Here is a 16,983-nt window from a genome sequence, read left to right as displayed (position 1 = left end):
GCCAGGTCGATTAGAAAGGCCTGCTCGCAGAAGTGTTTTAGGGAGCGTTTGACAGTGATGAGGGGTGGTCGTTTGCTCGCAGACCCATTACGGATGGAGACTATACAGTACCTATACCTGGGATGGTAAACTTTGATGGTGGTGGGGGCCAGCGATCAAATCTGAACTCATCATGAGGGTTCCGCAGGTTAGCAGGCTCGCAAGTTAGCATACCCACCATCATACCCACATTCATACCCACATTCATACCCACATTCATACCCACATTCATACCCACATTCATACCCACCATCATACCCACCATCATACCCACATTCATACCCACATTCATACCCACCATCATACCCACATTCATATCCACATTCATACCCACCATCATACCCACATTCATACCCACCATCATATCCACATTCATACCCACCATCATATCCACATTCATACCCACCATCATATCCACCATCATATCCACCATCATATCCACCATCATATCCACCATCATACCCACCATCATACCCACATTCATACCCACCATCATACCCACCATCATACCCACCATCATACCCACCATCATACATTTACATTACATTTAAGTCATTTAGCAGACGCTCTTATCCAGAGCGACTTACAAATTGGTGAATTCACCTTCTGACATCCAGTGGAACAGCCACTTTACAATAGTGCATCTAAATCATTAAGGGGGGGGGTGAGAAGGATTACTTATCCTATCCTAGGTATTCCTTGAAGAGGTGGGGTTTCAGGTGTCTCCGGAAGGTGGTGATTGACTCCGCTGTCCTGGCGTCGTGAGGGAGTTTGTTCCACCATTGGGGGGCCAGAGCAGGGAACAGTTTTGACTGGGCTGAGCGGGAACTGTACTTCCTCAATGGTAGGGAGGCGAGCAGGCCAGAGGTGGATGAACGCAGTGCCCTTGCTTGGGTGTAGGGCCTGATCAGAGCCTGGAGGTACTGCGGTGCCGTTCCCCTCACAGCTCCGTAGGCAAGCACCATGGTCTTGTAGCGGATGCGAGCTTCAACTGGAAGCCAGTGGAGAGAGCGGAGGAGCGGGGTGACGTGAGAGAACTTGGGAAGGTTGGACACCAGACGGGCTGCGGCGTTCTGGATGAGTTGTAGGGGTTTAATGGCACAGGCAGGGAGCCCAGCCAACAGCGAGTTGCAGTAATCCAGACGGGAGATGACAAGTGCCTGGATTAGGACCTGCGCCGCTTCCTGTGTGAGGCAGGGTCGTACTCTGCGGATGTTGTAGAGCATGAACCTACAGGAACGGGCCACCGCCATGATGTTGGTTGAGAACGACAGGGTGTTGTAGGATCACGCCAAGGTTCTTAGCGCTCTGGGAGGAGGACACAATGGAGTTGTCAACCGTGATGGCGAGATCATGGAACGGGCAGTCCTTCCCCGGGAGGAAGAGCAGCTCCGTCTTGCCGAGGTTCAGCTTGAGGTGGTGATCCGTCATCCACACTGATATGTCTGCCAGACATGCAGAGATGCGATTCGCCACCTGGTCATCAGAAGGGGGAAAGGAGAAGATTAATTGTGTGTCGTCTGCATAGCAATGATAGGAGAGACCATGTGAGGTTATGACAGAGCCAAGTGACTTGGTGTATAGCGAGAATAGGAGAGGGCCTAGAACAGAGCCCTGGGGGACACCAGTGGTGAGAGCGCGTGGCGAGGAGACAGATTCTCGCCACGCCACCTGGTAGGAGCGACCTGTCAGGTAGGACGCAATCCGCCGGAGATGCCCAACTCGGAGAGGGTGGAGAGGAGGATCTGATGGTTCACAGTATCGAAGGCAGCCGATAGGTCTAGAAGGATGAGAGCAGAGGAGAGAGAGTTAGCTTTAGCAGTGCGGAGCGCCTCCGTGATACAGAGAAGAGCAGTCTCAGTTGAATGACTAGTCTTGAAACCTGACTGATTTGGATCAAGAAGGTCGTTCTGAGAGAGATAGCGGGAGAGCTGGCCAAGGACGGCACGTTCAAGAGTTTTGGAGAGAAAAGAAAGAAGGGATACTGGTCTGTAGTTGTTGACATCGGAGGGATCGAGTGTAGGTTTTTTCAGAAGGGGTGCAACTCTCGCTCTCTTGAAGACGGAAGGGACGTAGCCAGCGGTCAGGGATGAGTTGATGAGCGAGGTGAGGTAAGGGAGAAGGTCTCCGGAAATGGTCTGGAGAAGAGAGGAGGGGATAGGGTCAAGCGGGCAGGTTGTTGGGCGGCCGGCCGTCACAAGAAGCGAGATTTCATCTGGAGAGAGAGGGGAGAAAGAGGTCAGAGCACAGGGTAGGGCAGTGTGAGCAGAACCAGCGGTGTCGTTTGACTTAGCAAACGAGGATCGGATGTCGTCGACCTTCTTTTCAAAATGGTTGACGAAGTCATCTGCAGAGAGGGAGGAGGGGGGGGAGGGGGAGGAGGATTCAGGAGGGAGGAGAAGGTGGCAAAGAGCTTCCTAGCTTCCTAGGGTTAGAGGCAGATGCTTGGAATTTAGAGTGGTAGAAAGTGGCTTTAGCAGCAGAGACAGAGGAGGAAAATGTAGAGAGGAGGGAGTGAAAGGATGCCAGGTCCGCAGGGAGGCGAGTTTTCCTCCATTTCCGCTCGGCTGCCCGTAGCTCTGTTCTGTGAGCTCGCAATGAGTCATCGAGCCACGGAGCGGGAGGGGAGGACCGAGCCGGCCTGGAGGATAGGGGACATAGAGAGTCAAAGGATGCAGAAAGGGAAGAGAGGAGGGTTGAGGAGGCAGAATCAGGAGATAGGTTGGAGAAGGTATGAGCAGAGGGAAGAGATGATAGGATGGAAGAGGAGAGAGTAGCGGGGGAGAGAGAGCGAAGGTTGGGACGGCGCGATACCATCCGAGTAGGGGCAGTGTGGGAAGTGTTGGATGAGAGCGAGAGGGAAAAGGATACAAGGTAGTGGTCGGAGACTTGGAGGGGAGTTGCAATGAGGTTAGTGGAAGAACAGCATCTAGTAAAGATGAGGTCGAGCGTATTGCCTGCCTTGTGAGTAGGGGGAAGGTGAGAGGGTGAGGTCAAAAGAGGAGAGGAGTGGAAAGAAGGAGGCAGAGAGGAATGAGTCAAAGGTAGACGTGGGGAGGTTAAAGTCGCCCAGGACTGTGAGAGGTGAGCCGTCCTCAGGAAAGGAGCTTATCAAGGCATCAAGCTCATTGATGAACTCTCCGAGGGAACCTGGAGGGCGATAAATGATAAGGATGTTAAGCTTGAAAGGGCTGGTAACTGTGACAGCATGGAATTCAAAGGAGGCGATAGACAGATGGGTAAGGGGAGAGAGAGAGAATGACCACTTGGGAGAGATGAGGATCCCGGTGCCACCACCCCGCTGACCAGAAGCTCTCGGGGTGTGCGAGAACACGTGGGTGGACGAAGAGAGAGCAGTAGGAGTAGCAGTGTTGTCTGTGGTGATCCATGTTTCCGTCAGTGCCAAGAAGTCGAGGGACTGGAGGGAGGCATAGGCTGAGATGAACTCTGCCTTGTTGGCCGCAGATCGGCAGTTCCAGAGGCTACCGGAGACCTGGAACTCCACGTGGGTCGTGCGCGCTGGGACCACCAGATTAGGGTGGCCGCGGCCACGCGGTGTGGAGCGTTTGTATGGTCTGTGCAGAGAGAGAACAGGGATAGATAGACACATAGTTGACAGGCTACAGAAGAGGCTACGCTAATGCAAAGGAGATTGGAATGACAAGTGGACTACACGTCTCGAATGTTCAGAAAGTTAAGCTTACGTAGCAAGAATCTTATTGACTAAAATGATTGAAATGATACAGTACTGCTGGAGTAGGCTAGCTGGTAGTGGCTGCGATGTTGACACTACACTAATCAAGTCGTTCCGTCGAGTGTAATAGTTTCTACAGTGCTGCTATTCGGGGCTAGCTGGCTAGCTATCAGGTTGATTGCGTTACGTTACCTTAAAAGAACGACAATAGCTGGCTAGCTAACCTAGAAAATCGCTCTAGGCTACACAATTGTCTTAGATACAAAGACGGCTATGTAGCTAGCTAGCTACGATCAAACAAATCAAACCGTTGTACTGTAATAGTTTCTACAGTGCTGCTATTCGGGGCTAGCTGGCTAGCTACGTTAAAAGAACGACAATAGCTGGCCAGCTAACCTAGAAAATCGCTCTAGACTACACAATTGTCTTAGATACAAAGACGGCTATGTAGCTGTCTAGCTACGATCAAACAAATCAAACCGTTGTACTGTAATGAAGTGAAATGAAAATGTGATACTACCTGTGGAGCGACGCGGAATGTTGACCGGGTAGTTGAAGTTCAATTCGGTAGAGGTTGGCTAGCTGTTGGCTAGCTAGCTAGCTAGCAGCATCTCCTACGTTAAGGACGACAAATAGCTGGCTAGCTAACCTCGGTAAATTAAGATAATCACTCTAAGTCTACACACTCTAAACTACCCACCATCATACCCACATTCATACCCACCATCATACCCACATTCATACCCACATTCATATCCACCATCATACCCACATTCATATCCACATTCATACCCACCATCATACCCACATTCATACCCACCATCATATCCACCATCATATCCACCATCATATCCACCATCATACCCACATTCATATCCACCATCATACCCACATTCATACCCACATTCATACCCACATTCATACCCACCATCATATCCACATTCATATCCACATTCATATCCACCATCATATCCACCATCATACCCACCATCATATCCACCATCATATCCACCATCATACCCACATTCATACCCACATTCATATCCACCATCATACCCACATTCATACCCACATTCATACCCACCATCATACCCACAATCATATCCACCATCATACCCACATTCATACCCACATTCATACCCACATTCATACCCACATTCATACCCACCATCATACCCACACATGTAGTCAGACTTTGCCTTTTGGGACCCAAAGTGAAGTTTTGACATAAGAGAAAAACTGCTGTTGTGATGCGTAGCCAAATTTCAAAATTGCACCTTGTGTATTATACTATTCTAACTGTCAACAGTAAGTTGAGACCCTGACAGAGTTTCTAAAACAAATAAAAGGCCTATAGTTTTTTTTTCTACCGTTTTTTTTTAAATTGATCTGCAAGCCTACAAAAGGTGGTGATCTCGCCAGTTGTCCACTGTAGTGAGCATCTCTTTCTCTATCTCACTCTCTCTGTCTCTCTCTATCTCTCTCTCAATTCAATTCAAGGGCTTTATTGGCATGGGAAACATGTGTTAACATTGCCAAAGCAAGTGAGGTAGATAATATATCAAGTGAATATATAAAGTGAAATAAAAAATAAAAATTAACAGTAAACATCACACATACAGAAGTTTCAAAACAATAAAGACATTACAAATGGTATATATATATTATATATATTATATATATATAATATATATACACAGTGTTTTAACAATGTACAAATGGTAAAGGACACAAGAGAAAAAAAATAAGCATATATATGGGTTGTATTTACAATGGTGTGTGTTCTTCACTGGTTGCCCTTTTCACGTGGCAACAGGTCACAAATCTTGCTGCTCTGTCTCTCTCACTCTCTCTTTCTATCTCTCTCTCTCAGTATCCCTGCCATCTGATGAACAGGGTTAGAGGGCCACCTCAACACTACTACCACTCTACCACAGATGACATCTTTGGCTCTGCTGTGCCAGAGTAACTAAGGAGGACTGATGCTTCGCTTCAACAAAACAGTGGTTCTGGCCCTCCTCATCGCTACCAGCTCTGTTTTCCTCCTATTCCAGCTCTATCACTACAGACAGCATGTCTCTCAGGTGAGTTGAACTTGACAACCATACATTTGCTGTAAAATCTATGCATTGGATATTGACCCACTGGCTGGCCTATTTTTTTGTTTTCCATATATACGTGTGTGTGTGTGTGTGTGTGTGTGTGTGTGTGTGTGTGTGTGTGTGTGTGTGTGTGTGTGTGTGTGTGTGTGTGTGTGTGTGCACCACAGTGTGTGTGTGTGTGCACCACAGTGTGTGTGTGTGTGCGCACCACAGTGTGTGTGTGTGTGTGTGCACCACAGTGTGTGTGTGTGCATCACAGTGTGTGTGCACCACAGTGTGTCTGTGTGTGTGTGTGCACCACAATGTTTTAACGTTTGATTTCGTTCTAGAATGGACCACATATGTTTGGAAGGACAGTTCATCTGTCAGGAAAGGATACTCAGTGGGTAAGCTCTTTCTCGGCCTTCTCGTCCATGACCGTTTTCCCCACACAACACAGTTGAAGTCGGAAGTTTACATACACCTTAGCCAAATACATTTAAACCCAGTTTTTCCACAATTCCTGACATTAAATCCTAGTAAAAATTCCCAGTCTTAGGTCAGTTAGGATCACGATTTTATTTTATGAATGTGAAATGTCAGAATAATAGTATAGAGAATTATTTATTTCAGCTTTAATTTCTTTCATCACATTACCAGTGGGTCAGAAGTTTACATACACTCAAGGGTCAAACATTTCGGGTAGCATCCCACAATAAGTTGGGTGCATTTTGGCCCATTCCTCCTGACAGAGCTGCTGTAACTGAGTCAGGTTTGTAGGCCTCCTTGCTTGCACATGCTTTGTCAGTTCTGCCCACACATTTTCTATAGGATTGAGGTCAGGGCTTTGTGATGGCCACTCCAATACCTTGACTTTGTTGTCCTTAAGCCATTTTGCCACAACTTTGGAAGTATGCTTGGGGTCATTGTCCATTTGGAAGACCCATTTGCGACCAAGCTTTAACTTCCTGACTGATGTCTTGAGATAATTTTACTACCTCATGATGCCATCTATTTTGTGAAGTGCACCAGTCCCTCCTGCAGCAAAGCACCCCCACAACATTAGGCTGCCACCCCTGTGCTTCACGGTTGGGATGGTGTTCTTCGGCTTGCAAGCCTCCCCCTTTTTCCTCCAAACATAATGATGGTCATTATGGCCAAACAGTTCTATTTTTGTTTCATCAGACCAGAGGACATTTCTCCAAAAAGTACGATCTTTGTCCCCATGTGCAGTTGCAACTGGCTTTTCTATGGCGGTTTTGGAGCAGTGGCTTATTCCTTTCTGAGCGGCCTTTCAGGGTTATGTCTATTGGACTCGTTTTACTGTGGATATAGATACTTTTGTGCCTGTTTCCTCCAGAATTGTCACAAGGTCCTTTGCTGTTGTTCTGGGATTGATTTGCACCTTTCTCACCAAAGTACGTTCATCTCTAGGAGACAGAACGCGTCTCCTTCCTGAGCGGTATGATGGCTGCGTGGTCCCATGGTGTTTATACTTGCGTACTATTGTTTGTACAGATGAACGTGGTACATTCAGGTGTTTGGAAATTGCTCCCAAAGATGAACCAGACTTGTGGAAGTCTACAATTTTTATCCGAGGTCTTGGCTGATTTCTTTTGATTTTCCCATGATGTCAAGCAAAGAGGCACTGAGCTTGAAGGTAGACCTTGAAATACATCCACAGGTAAACCTCCAATTGACTCACATGATGTCAATGAGCCTATGAGAGGCTTCTAAAACCATGACATCATTTTCTGGAATGTTCCAAGCTGTTTAAAGGCACAGTCAACTTAGTGTATGTAAACTTCTGACCCACTGGAATTGTGACACAGTGATTTATAAGTGAAATAATCTGTCTGTAAACAATTGTTGGAAAAATTACTTGTGTCATGCACAAAGTAGATGTCCTAACCGACTTGACAAAACTATAGTTTGTTAATTAACAAGAAATTTGTGGAGTGGTTGAAAAACAAGTTTTAATGACTCCAACCTAAGTGTATGTAAACTTCCCACTTCAACTGTATTATCAAATCAAATTGTATTGGTCACGTACAAAGGGTTAGCAGATGTTATTGTGAGTGTAGCGTGTAACGAAATGCTTGTATGCAGAATGACTTTCCGCTAATCTTTGAATACAATTTATGTTGGGTTGAAATGATGAATAGTTTGAGTAAGCTGTTAATTTCCGGTCCTCTGAGCCATAGGTTGAAATGGGTTTGTTGTTGTTGTTGTTGAATCGGAACCCTGTGGACTAATACAGCAGGTGGTGAAGAAGTTCATGGGTCTGGTCCATAAGTACAACATGCCAGTGTTCCTGGTGGACACAGCCTCCCTCGGCCTCCTCTCTCAGGACTCTATGCTGCTGAGAGACAGCCTGGTTAAAGAACCCCACTGTACTTTCCTCTGCACGAACAGAGACGTCCTCACCTTCGCTCTGCTCAACAACCTTTGGAAATACGACGTAAGGAATTAAGTGACACTCGGCTATAGATAACAAGAGCTAGATGTAGAGCTAGATGTACAGATGTAGAGCTGTAGAGCTAGCTGTAGAGCTAGCTGTAGAGCTAGCTGTAGAGCTAGCTGTAGAGCTAGCTGTACAGATATAGAGCTAGATGTAGAATTGCTTGTCTAATAACGTGCTCATTTGATTTGTTTTCATTACAGAGCTTTGTTTTCATTGTAGTTGATAATGTCATTGTAGTGATGTGTTTGACTTCTCTGACTTGTCCACTGGTTATTTGAGCAGAAGCCTAGGTTTTATTCATTACTAGATGTTTTTCAATGGAAAATGAACTATTGGACAAGTTTCTGTCCTTTTTCTTCCATCTGGTGCCTAATGACCACGACCCTGGTATCTGTCTGTTGTGATCAGGCTGGTTTGGTGGCAGCAGCTGAAGAGAAGGGCTTTGAACTGTTGGAGGTGCGAGGGAAAGACCCTCGATTGGTCAGCATGGACGACCTATCAGGAAACGAGATCCCCCTCCACTTCCTGTTCCGTCTCCAAGGTTACGTGGTCCATGTGGTGGTCCTGTACGAGCGCAGCGGGAACTACCTGTGGCATGGCGCCCTGCGACTCAAACCAAACATGGACAGGAAGTTCGCCCCCTTCAGAAGGCTGGACTATGGCCGCAACGCTGGAGCCTATGACAGGTAGGTAGACACCAGGAGTGTGTATTCACATAGTAGCACACCGTAGTAAAACCTTTTGAAACAGTACTTTTTGCAACGGAAACAATAGTATCTTATTGGATAAGTAAAAGTTAGTCCCGACCCAGTTTTGTCTCGTTTGGTTTCTAGTGAATACATCCCAGCCCTTCTTTCCTCTGTACCTGCTTCTTCTGTAAAACCTCCCATTCCTTAGTCCAGAAACCACATCGGAAACGGTCAAACGTCGGACAATACGTTATAACGGCATCAGACTGCGTTCAGACGCTGAGTATTTGTCAGTAACCACAGAAGGCTGGAGATTGTAAGAAAACGTAGCTGGGTTGTCTCTCTCCCGTCAGGCCAGAGCTGGTACTGACCACGTTGGACGGGCTGGATGTCCGGGTCCCCAGGAACTTAGCTGTGTTGTCTCTCCCGTCAGGCCAGAGCTGGTACTGACCACGTTGGACGGGCTGGATGTCCGGGTCCCCAGGAACTTAGCTGTGTTGTCTCTCCCGTCAGGCCAGAGCTGGTACTGACCACGTTGGACGGGCTGGATGTCCGGGTCCCCAGGAACATCTCTGGATTCCTGACTGAATATTCCCAGGCTCGTTTTCTGGAGTGTAGATACAGGGATGCACGCTCCTTCTTCCAGGTCTGTGGTTTCATGCCTCACTATTTTACAACATTTTGTCACGTTACAGCCTTATTATAAAATTGATTAAATTGTTTTTTCCCCCCTCGACAATCTATGCACAATACCCCATAATGACATCACAATACCCCATAATGACATCACAATACCCCATAATGACATCACAATACCCCATAATGACATCACAATGCCCCATAATGACATCACAATGCCCCATAATGACATCGCGATGCCCCATAATGACATCGCGATACCCCATAATGACATCGCGATACCCCATAATGACATCGCGATACCCCATAATGACATCGCGATACCCCATAATGACATCGCGATACCCCATAATGACATCGCGATACCCCATAATGACATCGCGATACCCCATAATGACATCGCGATACCCCATAATGACATCGCGATACCCCATAATGACATCGCGATACCCCATAATGACATCGCGATACCCCATAATGACATCGCGATACCCCATAATGACATCGCGATACCCCATAATGACATCGCGATACCCCATAATGACATCGCGATACCCCATAATGACAAAGCAAAAACTGTTGTTTTTAAAAAAATGTGTGCTAATTTCTAAAACATTTACATAACTATTCAGACTCTTTACTCAGTACTTTGTTGAAGCACCTTTGGCAGCGATTACAGCTTTGAGTCTTCTTGGGTATGACGCTACAAGCTTGGCACACCTGTATTTGGGGAGTTTCTCCCATTCTTCTCTGAAGATCCTCTCAAGCTCTGTCAGATTGGATGGGGAGCATCACTGCACAGCTATTTTCAGGTCTCCAGAGATGTTCGATCAGGTTCAAATCCGGGCTCTGGCTGGGCCACTCTAGGACATTCAGAGACTTGTTCCAAAGCCACTCCTGCATTGTCTTGGCTGTGTGCTTAGGGTCGTTGTCCTGTTGGAAGGTGAACCTCCTCCCCAGTCTGAGGTCCTGAGCGCTCTGGAGCAGGTTTTCATCAAGGATCTCTCTGTACTTTGCTCCATTCATCTTTGCCTCGATCCTGACTAATCTCCCAGTCCCTGCTACTGAAAAACATCCCCACAGCATGATGCTGCTACCACCATTCTTCACCGTAGGGATGGTGCCAGGTTTCCTCCAGACGTGACACTTGGCATTCAGGCCAAAGAGTTCAATCTTGGTTTCATTAGACCAGAGAATCTTGTTTCTCATGGTCTGAGTCCTTTAGGTTCCTTTTGGCAAACTCCATGCGGGCTGTCATGTGCCTTTTACTGAGGAGTGGCCTACCCTACCATTAAGGCCTGATTAGTGGGGTGCTGCAGAGATGGTTGTCCTTCTGAAAGGCTCCCATCTCCACAGAGGAACTCTGGAGCTCTGTCAGAGTGACCATCGGGTTCCTGGTCACCTCCCTGACCAAGGCCCTTCTCCCCCGACGGCTCAGTTTGGCCGGACGGACAGCTCTAGGAAGAGTCTTGGTGGTTACCAACTTCAGTTCTTGGGGACCTTCAATGCTGCAAACATTTTTTGGTACCCTTCCCCAGATCGGTACCTCGACTCAATCCTTTCTCGGAGCTCTACGGACAATTCCTTCGACCTCATGGCCTGGTTTTTGCTCTGACATGCTCTGTCAACTGTGGGACCTTATATAGTCAGGTGTGTGCCTTTCCAAATCATGTCCAATCAATTTAATTTACCACAGGTGCACATCAATCAAGATGTAGAAACATCTCAAGGATGATCAGTGGAAACAGGATGCACCTCAATTTCGAGTCTCATAGCAAAGGGTCCTTAGGTAAATACGTAATTTCTGTTTTTTACTTTTAATACATTAGCAAACATTTCTAAAAACCCGTTTTTGCTTTGTCATTATGGGGTATTGTGTGTGTAATAATATTGATTCCATTTTGGAATAAGGCCGTAACGTAATAAAATGTGGAGAAAGTCAAGGGGTCTGAATACTTTCTGAAGGCCCTGTACATTACATTACATTAGTCCACGAGCTGCGGAGTGTTGTTCCCTGCCGTTGAATCAGCTGTATCTCAAGTCAGACATTAAGATTCCAGCCTTTGGTTTAGTCCACGACATCTAACCAGTGTTGTTCCCTGTTGGATCAGCTGTACCCTGATGACACGTCTCCTGAGGCAATGAACTTCAGGATGAAGGCGAAGGCTCTGCTCCACCTAGCTGCCAGGATCCTCACTGAGCTCCGAGTCCCCTTCTGGCTAAGTAGTGGTACCTGCCTGGGTAAGACCCTACATAATAATAATAATAATATATCCCATTTAGCAGACGCTTTTGTCCAAAGCGACTTACAAGTCGGCTGGGGCCACTACTTTTACATATGGGTGGTCCCAGTGTAACCCTGACTCTACATAACAATAACCCTACATAACCCTGACTCTACATAACAATAACCCTAACCCTACATAACAACAACCCTACATAACAACAACCCTACATAACCCTAACCCTACATAACAACAACCCTACATAACAACAACCCTACATAACTCTAACCCTACATAACAACAACCCTACATAACCCCACCTCTACATAACCCTAACCCTACATAACCCTAACCCTACATAACCCTAACCCTACATAACCCTAACCCTACATAACAACAACCCTACATAACAACAACAACCCTACATAACAACAACCCTACATAACAACAACAACAACCCTACATAACAACAACAACAACCCTACATAACAACAACAACAACCCTACATAACTCTAACCCTACATAACAACAACCCTACATAACCCCACCTCTACATAACAACAACAACAACCCTACATAACACTAACTCTACATAACAACAACAACAACCCTACATAACCCTAACTCTACATAACCCTAACTCTACATAACAACAACAACTCTACATAACAACAACCCTACATAACAACAACCCTACATAACCCTAACTCTACATAACCCTAACTCTACATAACCCTAACTCTACATAACCCTAACTCTACATAACCCTAACTCTACATAACCCTAACTCTACATAACCCTAACTCTACATAACCCTAACTCTACATAACCCTAACTCTACATAACCCTAACTCTACATAACCCTAACTCTACATAACCCTAACTCTACATAACCCTAACTCTACATAACCCTAACTCTACATAACAACAACCCTACATAACAACAACCCTACATAACCCTAACTCTACATAACCCTAACCCTACATAACAACAACCCTACATAACCCTAACTCTATATAACCCTAACCCTACATAACAACAACTCTACATAACATTTACATTACATTTAAGTCATTTAGCAGACGCTCTTATCCAGAGCGACTTACAAATTGGTGAATTCCGAGTCCCCTTCTGGCTAAGTAGTGGTACCTGCCTGGGTAAGACTCTACATAACCCTGACTCTACATAACAACAACCCTACATAACAACAACAACCCTACATAACCCTAACTCTACATAACAACCCTACATAACCCTGACTCTACATAACCCTGACTCTACATAACCCTAACCCTACATAACAACAACCCTACATAACAACAACCCTACATAACAACAACCCTACATAACAACAACCCTACATAACCCTAACTCTACATAACAACCCTACATAACCCTAACTCTACATAACAACCCTACATAACCCTGACTCTACATCACCCTAACTCTACATCACCCTAACTCTACATCACCCTAACTCTACATCACCCTAACTCTACATCACCCTAACTCTACATCACCCTAACTCTACATCACCCTAACTCTACATCACCCTAACTCTACATCACCCTAACTCTACATAACCCTAACCCTACATAACAACAACCCTACATAACCCTAACTCTACATAACCCTACATAACCCTAACTCTACATAACCCTACATAACCCTAACTCTACATAACCCTAACTCTACATAACTCTACATAACCCTAACTCTACATAACTCTACATAACCCTAACTCTACATAACCCTAACTCTACATAACAACAACCCTACATAACCCTAACTCTACATAACCCTACATAACCCTAACTCTACATAACCCTACATAACCCTAACTCTACATAACTCTACATAACCCTAACTCTACATAACTCTACATAACCCTAACTCTACATAACCCTAACTCTACATAACAACAACCCTACATAACCCTAACTCTACATAACCCTAACTCTACATAACCCTACATAACCCTACATAACCCTAACCCTACATAACCCTAACTCTACATAACAACAACCCTACACAACCCTAACCCTACATAACAACACTGTCAGTATCACTCCCTATAGTATCACTCCCTATAGTATCACTCCCTATAGTATCACTCCCTATAGTGTCACTCCCTACAGGTTAACATGGCCTTCATCTCTACTCCCTATAGTATCACTCCCTATAGTATCACTCCCTATAGTGTCACTCCCTATAGTGTCACTCCCTATAGTGTCACTCCCTATAGTATCACTCCCTATAGTATCACTCCCTATAGTATCACTCCCTACAGGTTAACATGGCCTTCGTCTCTACTCCCTATAGTATCACTCCCTACAGGTTAACATGGCCTTCATCTCTACTCCCTATAGTATCACTCCCTATAGTATCACTCCCTATAGTGTCACTCCCTATAGTATCACTCCCTATAGTGTCACTCCCTATAGTGTCACTCCCTATAGTGTCACTCCCTATAGTGTCACTCCCTATAGTGTCACTCCCTATAGTGTCACTCCCTATAGTGTCACTCCCTATAGTGTCACTCCCTATAGTATCACTCCCTATAGTATCACTCCCTATAGTATCACTCCCTATAGTATCACTCCCTATAGTGTCACTCCCTACAGGTTAACATGGCCTTCATCTCTACTCCCTATAGTATCACTCCCTATAGTATCACTCCCTATAGTATCACTCCCTACAGGTTAACATGGCCTTCATCTCTACTCCCTATAGTATCACTCCCTATAGTATCACTCCCTATAGTATCACTCCCTATAGTATCACTCCCTATAGTATCACTCCCTACAGGTTAACATGGCCTTCGTCTCTACTCCCTATAGTATCACTCCCTATAGTATCACTCCCTATAGTGTCACTCCCTATAGTATCACTCCCTATAGTATCACTCCCTACAGGTTAACATGGCCTTCGTCTCTACTCCCTATAGTATCACTCCCTATAGTATCACTCCCTATAGTATCACTCCCTATAGTGTCACTCCCTATAGTGTCACTCCCTATAGTATCACTCCCTATAGTATCACTCCCTATAGTATCACTCCCTATAGTATCACTCCCTACAGGTTAACATGGCCTTCGTCTCTACTCCCTATAGTGTCACTCCCTATAGTATCACTCCCTATAGTGTCACTCCCTACAGGTTAACATGGCCTTCGTCTCTACTCCCTATAGTATCACTCCCTATAGTATCACTCCCTATAGTATCACTCCCTATAGTATCACTCCCTATAGTATCACTCCCTACAGGTTAACATGGCCTTCGTCTCTACTCCCTATAGTATCACTCCCTATAGTATCACTCCCTATAGTATCACTCCCTATAGTATCACTCCCTATAGTATCACTCCCTATAGTATCACTCCCTACAGGTTAACATGGCCTTCGTCTCTACTCCCTATAGTGTCACTCCCTATAGTATCACTCCCTATAGTATCACTCCCTATAGTATCACTCCCTATAGTATCACTCCCTATAGTATCACTCCCTATAGTATCACTCCCTATAGTATCACTCCCTATAGTGTCACTCCCTACAGGTTAACATGGCCTTCATCTCTACTCCCTATAGTATCACTCCCTATAGTATCACTCCCTACAGGTTAACATGGCCTTCGTCTCTACTCCCTATAGTATCACTCCCTATAGTGTCACTCCCTATAGTGTCACTCCCTATAGTGTCACTCCCTATAGTATCACTCCCTATAGTATCACTCCCTACAGGTTAACATGGCCTTCGTCTCTACTCCCTATAGTATCACTCCCTATAGTATCACTCCCTATAGTATCACTCCCTATAGTATCACTCCCTATAGTATCACTCCCTATAGTATCACTCCCTATAGTATCACTCCCTATAGTATCACTCCCTATAGTATCACTCCCTACAGGTTAACATGGCCTTCGTCTCTACTCCCTATAGTATCACTCCCTATAGTATCACTCCCTACAGGTTAACATGGCCTTCGTCTCTACTCATCTCTCCACAGGTTGGTTTCGGCAGTGTGGCATCATTCCCTACAGTAAAGATGTGGATCTGGGCATCTGGATTAAAGACTACAGACATGATATCTCTCATGCTTTTCAAAAGGCTGGCCTTCCGTTGAAACACAAGTTTGGAAAGGTACAGTAGGTTTCAGATCATAAAGTATACTATTAGAAACATCATGTTGATTCATTATGTATGTTTCAAATGGCACCCTATTCTACAGTGCACTACTTTTGACCTGAGTCCTGGTCACAAGTAGTGAACTAAATAGTGAGTAGGGTGCCATTTCAGGCATATTCCCAGTCAATGTGTTGTCTCTGTGGAGGATAGCCTGGTACCCTCCTTCCAGGGTTAATGTTGTTATGTGTCTCTGTGGAGGATAGCCTGGTACCGTCCTTCCAGGGTTAATGTTGTTATGTGTCTCTGTGGAGGATAGCCTGGTACCGTCCTTCCAGGGTTAATGTTGTTATGTGTCTCTGTGGAGGATAGCCTGGTACCCTCCTTCCAGGGTTAATGTTGTTATGTGTCTCTGTGGAGGATAGCCTGGTACCGTCCTTCCAGGGTTAATGTTGTTATGTGTCTCTGTGGAGGATAGCCTGGTACCCTCCTTCCAGGGTTAATGTTGTTATGTGTCTCTGTAGAGGATAGCCTGGTACCGTCCTTCCAGGGTTAATGTTGTTATGTGTCTCTGTAGGGGATAGCCTGGTACCCTCCTTCCAGGGTTAATGTTGTTATGTGTCTCTGTGGAGGATAGCCTGGTACCGTCCTTCCAGGGTTAATGTTGTTATGTGTCTCTGTGGAGGATAGCCTGGTACCGTCCTTCCAGGGTTAATGTTGTTATGTGTCTCTGTGGAGGATAGCCTGGTACCGTCCTTCCAGGGTTAATGTTGTTATGTGTCTCTGTGGAGGATAGCCTGGTACCGTCCTTCCAGGGTTAATGTTGTTATGTGTCTCTGTAGAGGATAGCCTGGTACCGTCCTTCCAGGGTTAATGTTGTTATGTGTCTCTGTAGAGGATAGCCTGGTACCCTCCTTCCAGGGTTAATGTTGTTATGTGTCTCTGTAGAGCATAGCCTGGTACCGTCCTTCCAGGGTTAATGTTGTTATGTGTCTCTGTAGAGCATAGCCTGGTACCGTCCTTCCAGGG

The 16,983-nt window shown here is 45.6% G+C and overlaps 1 protein-coding gene across 1 annotated transcript in view; it reads left to right on the top strand.

The window, feature by feature from the left end:
- Nucleotides 1-16,983, top strand: part of LOC135518438 (ribitol-5-phosphate transferase FKTN-like) — a 32,648-nt gene that overhangs the window by 2,753 nt on the left and 12,912 nt on the right. The window contains exons 2-8 of the mRNA XM_064943609.1: nucleotides 5,607-5,817; nucleotides 6,165-6,221; nucleotides 8,075-8,275; nucleotides 8,687-8,964; nucleotides 9,481-9,613; nucleotides 11,718-11,847; nucleotides 15,839-15,972. Of these exons, the coding sequence (XP_064799681.1) occupies nucleotides 5,716-5,817; nucleotides 6,165-6,221; nucleotides 8,075-8,275; nucleotides 8,687-8,964; nucleotides 9,481-9,613; nucleotides 11,718-11,847; nucleotides 15,839-15,972 (1,035 nt within the window). The 5' untranslated portion in view covers nucleotides 5,607-5,715. The remainder of the gene's footprint in view (nucleotides 1-5,606; nucleotides 5,818-6,164; nucleotides 6,222-8,074; nucleotides 8,276-8,686; nucleotides 8,965-9,480; nucleotides 9,614-11,717; nucleotides 11,848-15,838; nucleotides 15,973-16,983) is intronic.

Source organism: Oncorhynchus masou, chromosome 28 (genome assembly GCF_036934945.1).
Source record: "Oncorhynchus masou masou isolate Uvic2021 chromosome 28, UVic_Omas_1.1, whole genome shotgun sequence".
NCBI classification, from domain to species: domain Eukaryota; kingdom Metazoa; phylum Chordata; class Actinopteri; order Salmoniformes; family Salmonidae; genus Oncorhynchus; species Oncorhynchus masou.
Note: the sequence above shows the minus strand (reverse complement) of the source record. Positions and strands in the feature narration are given on the sequence as shown.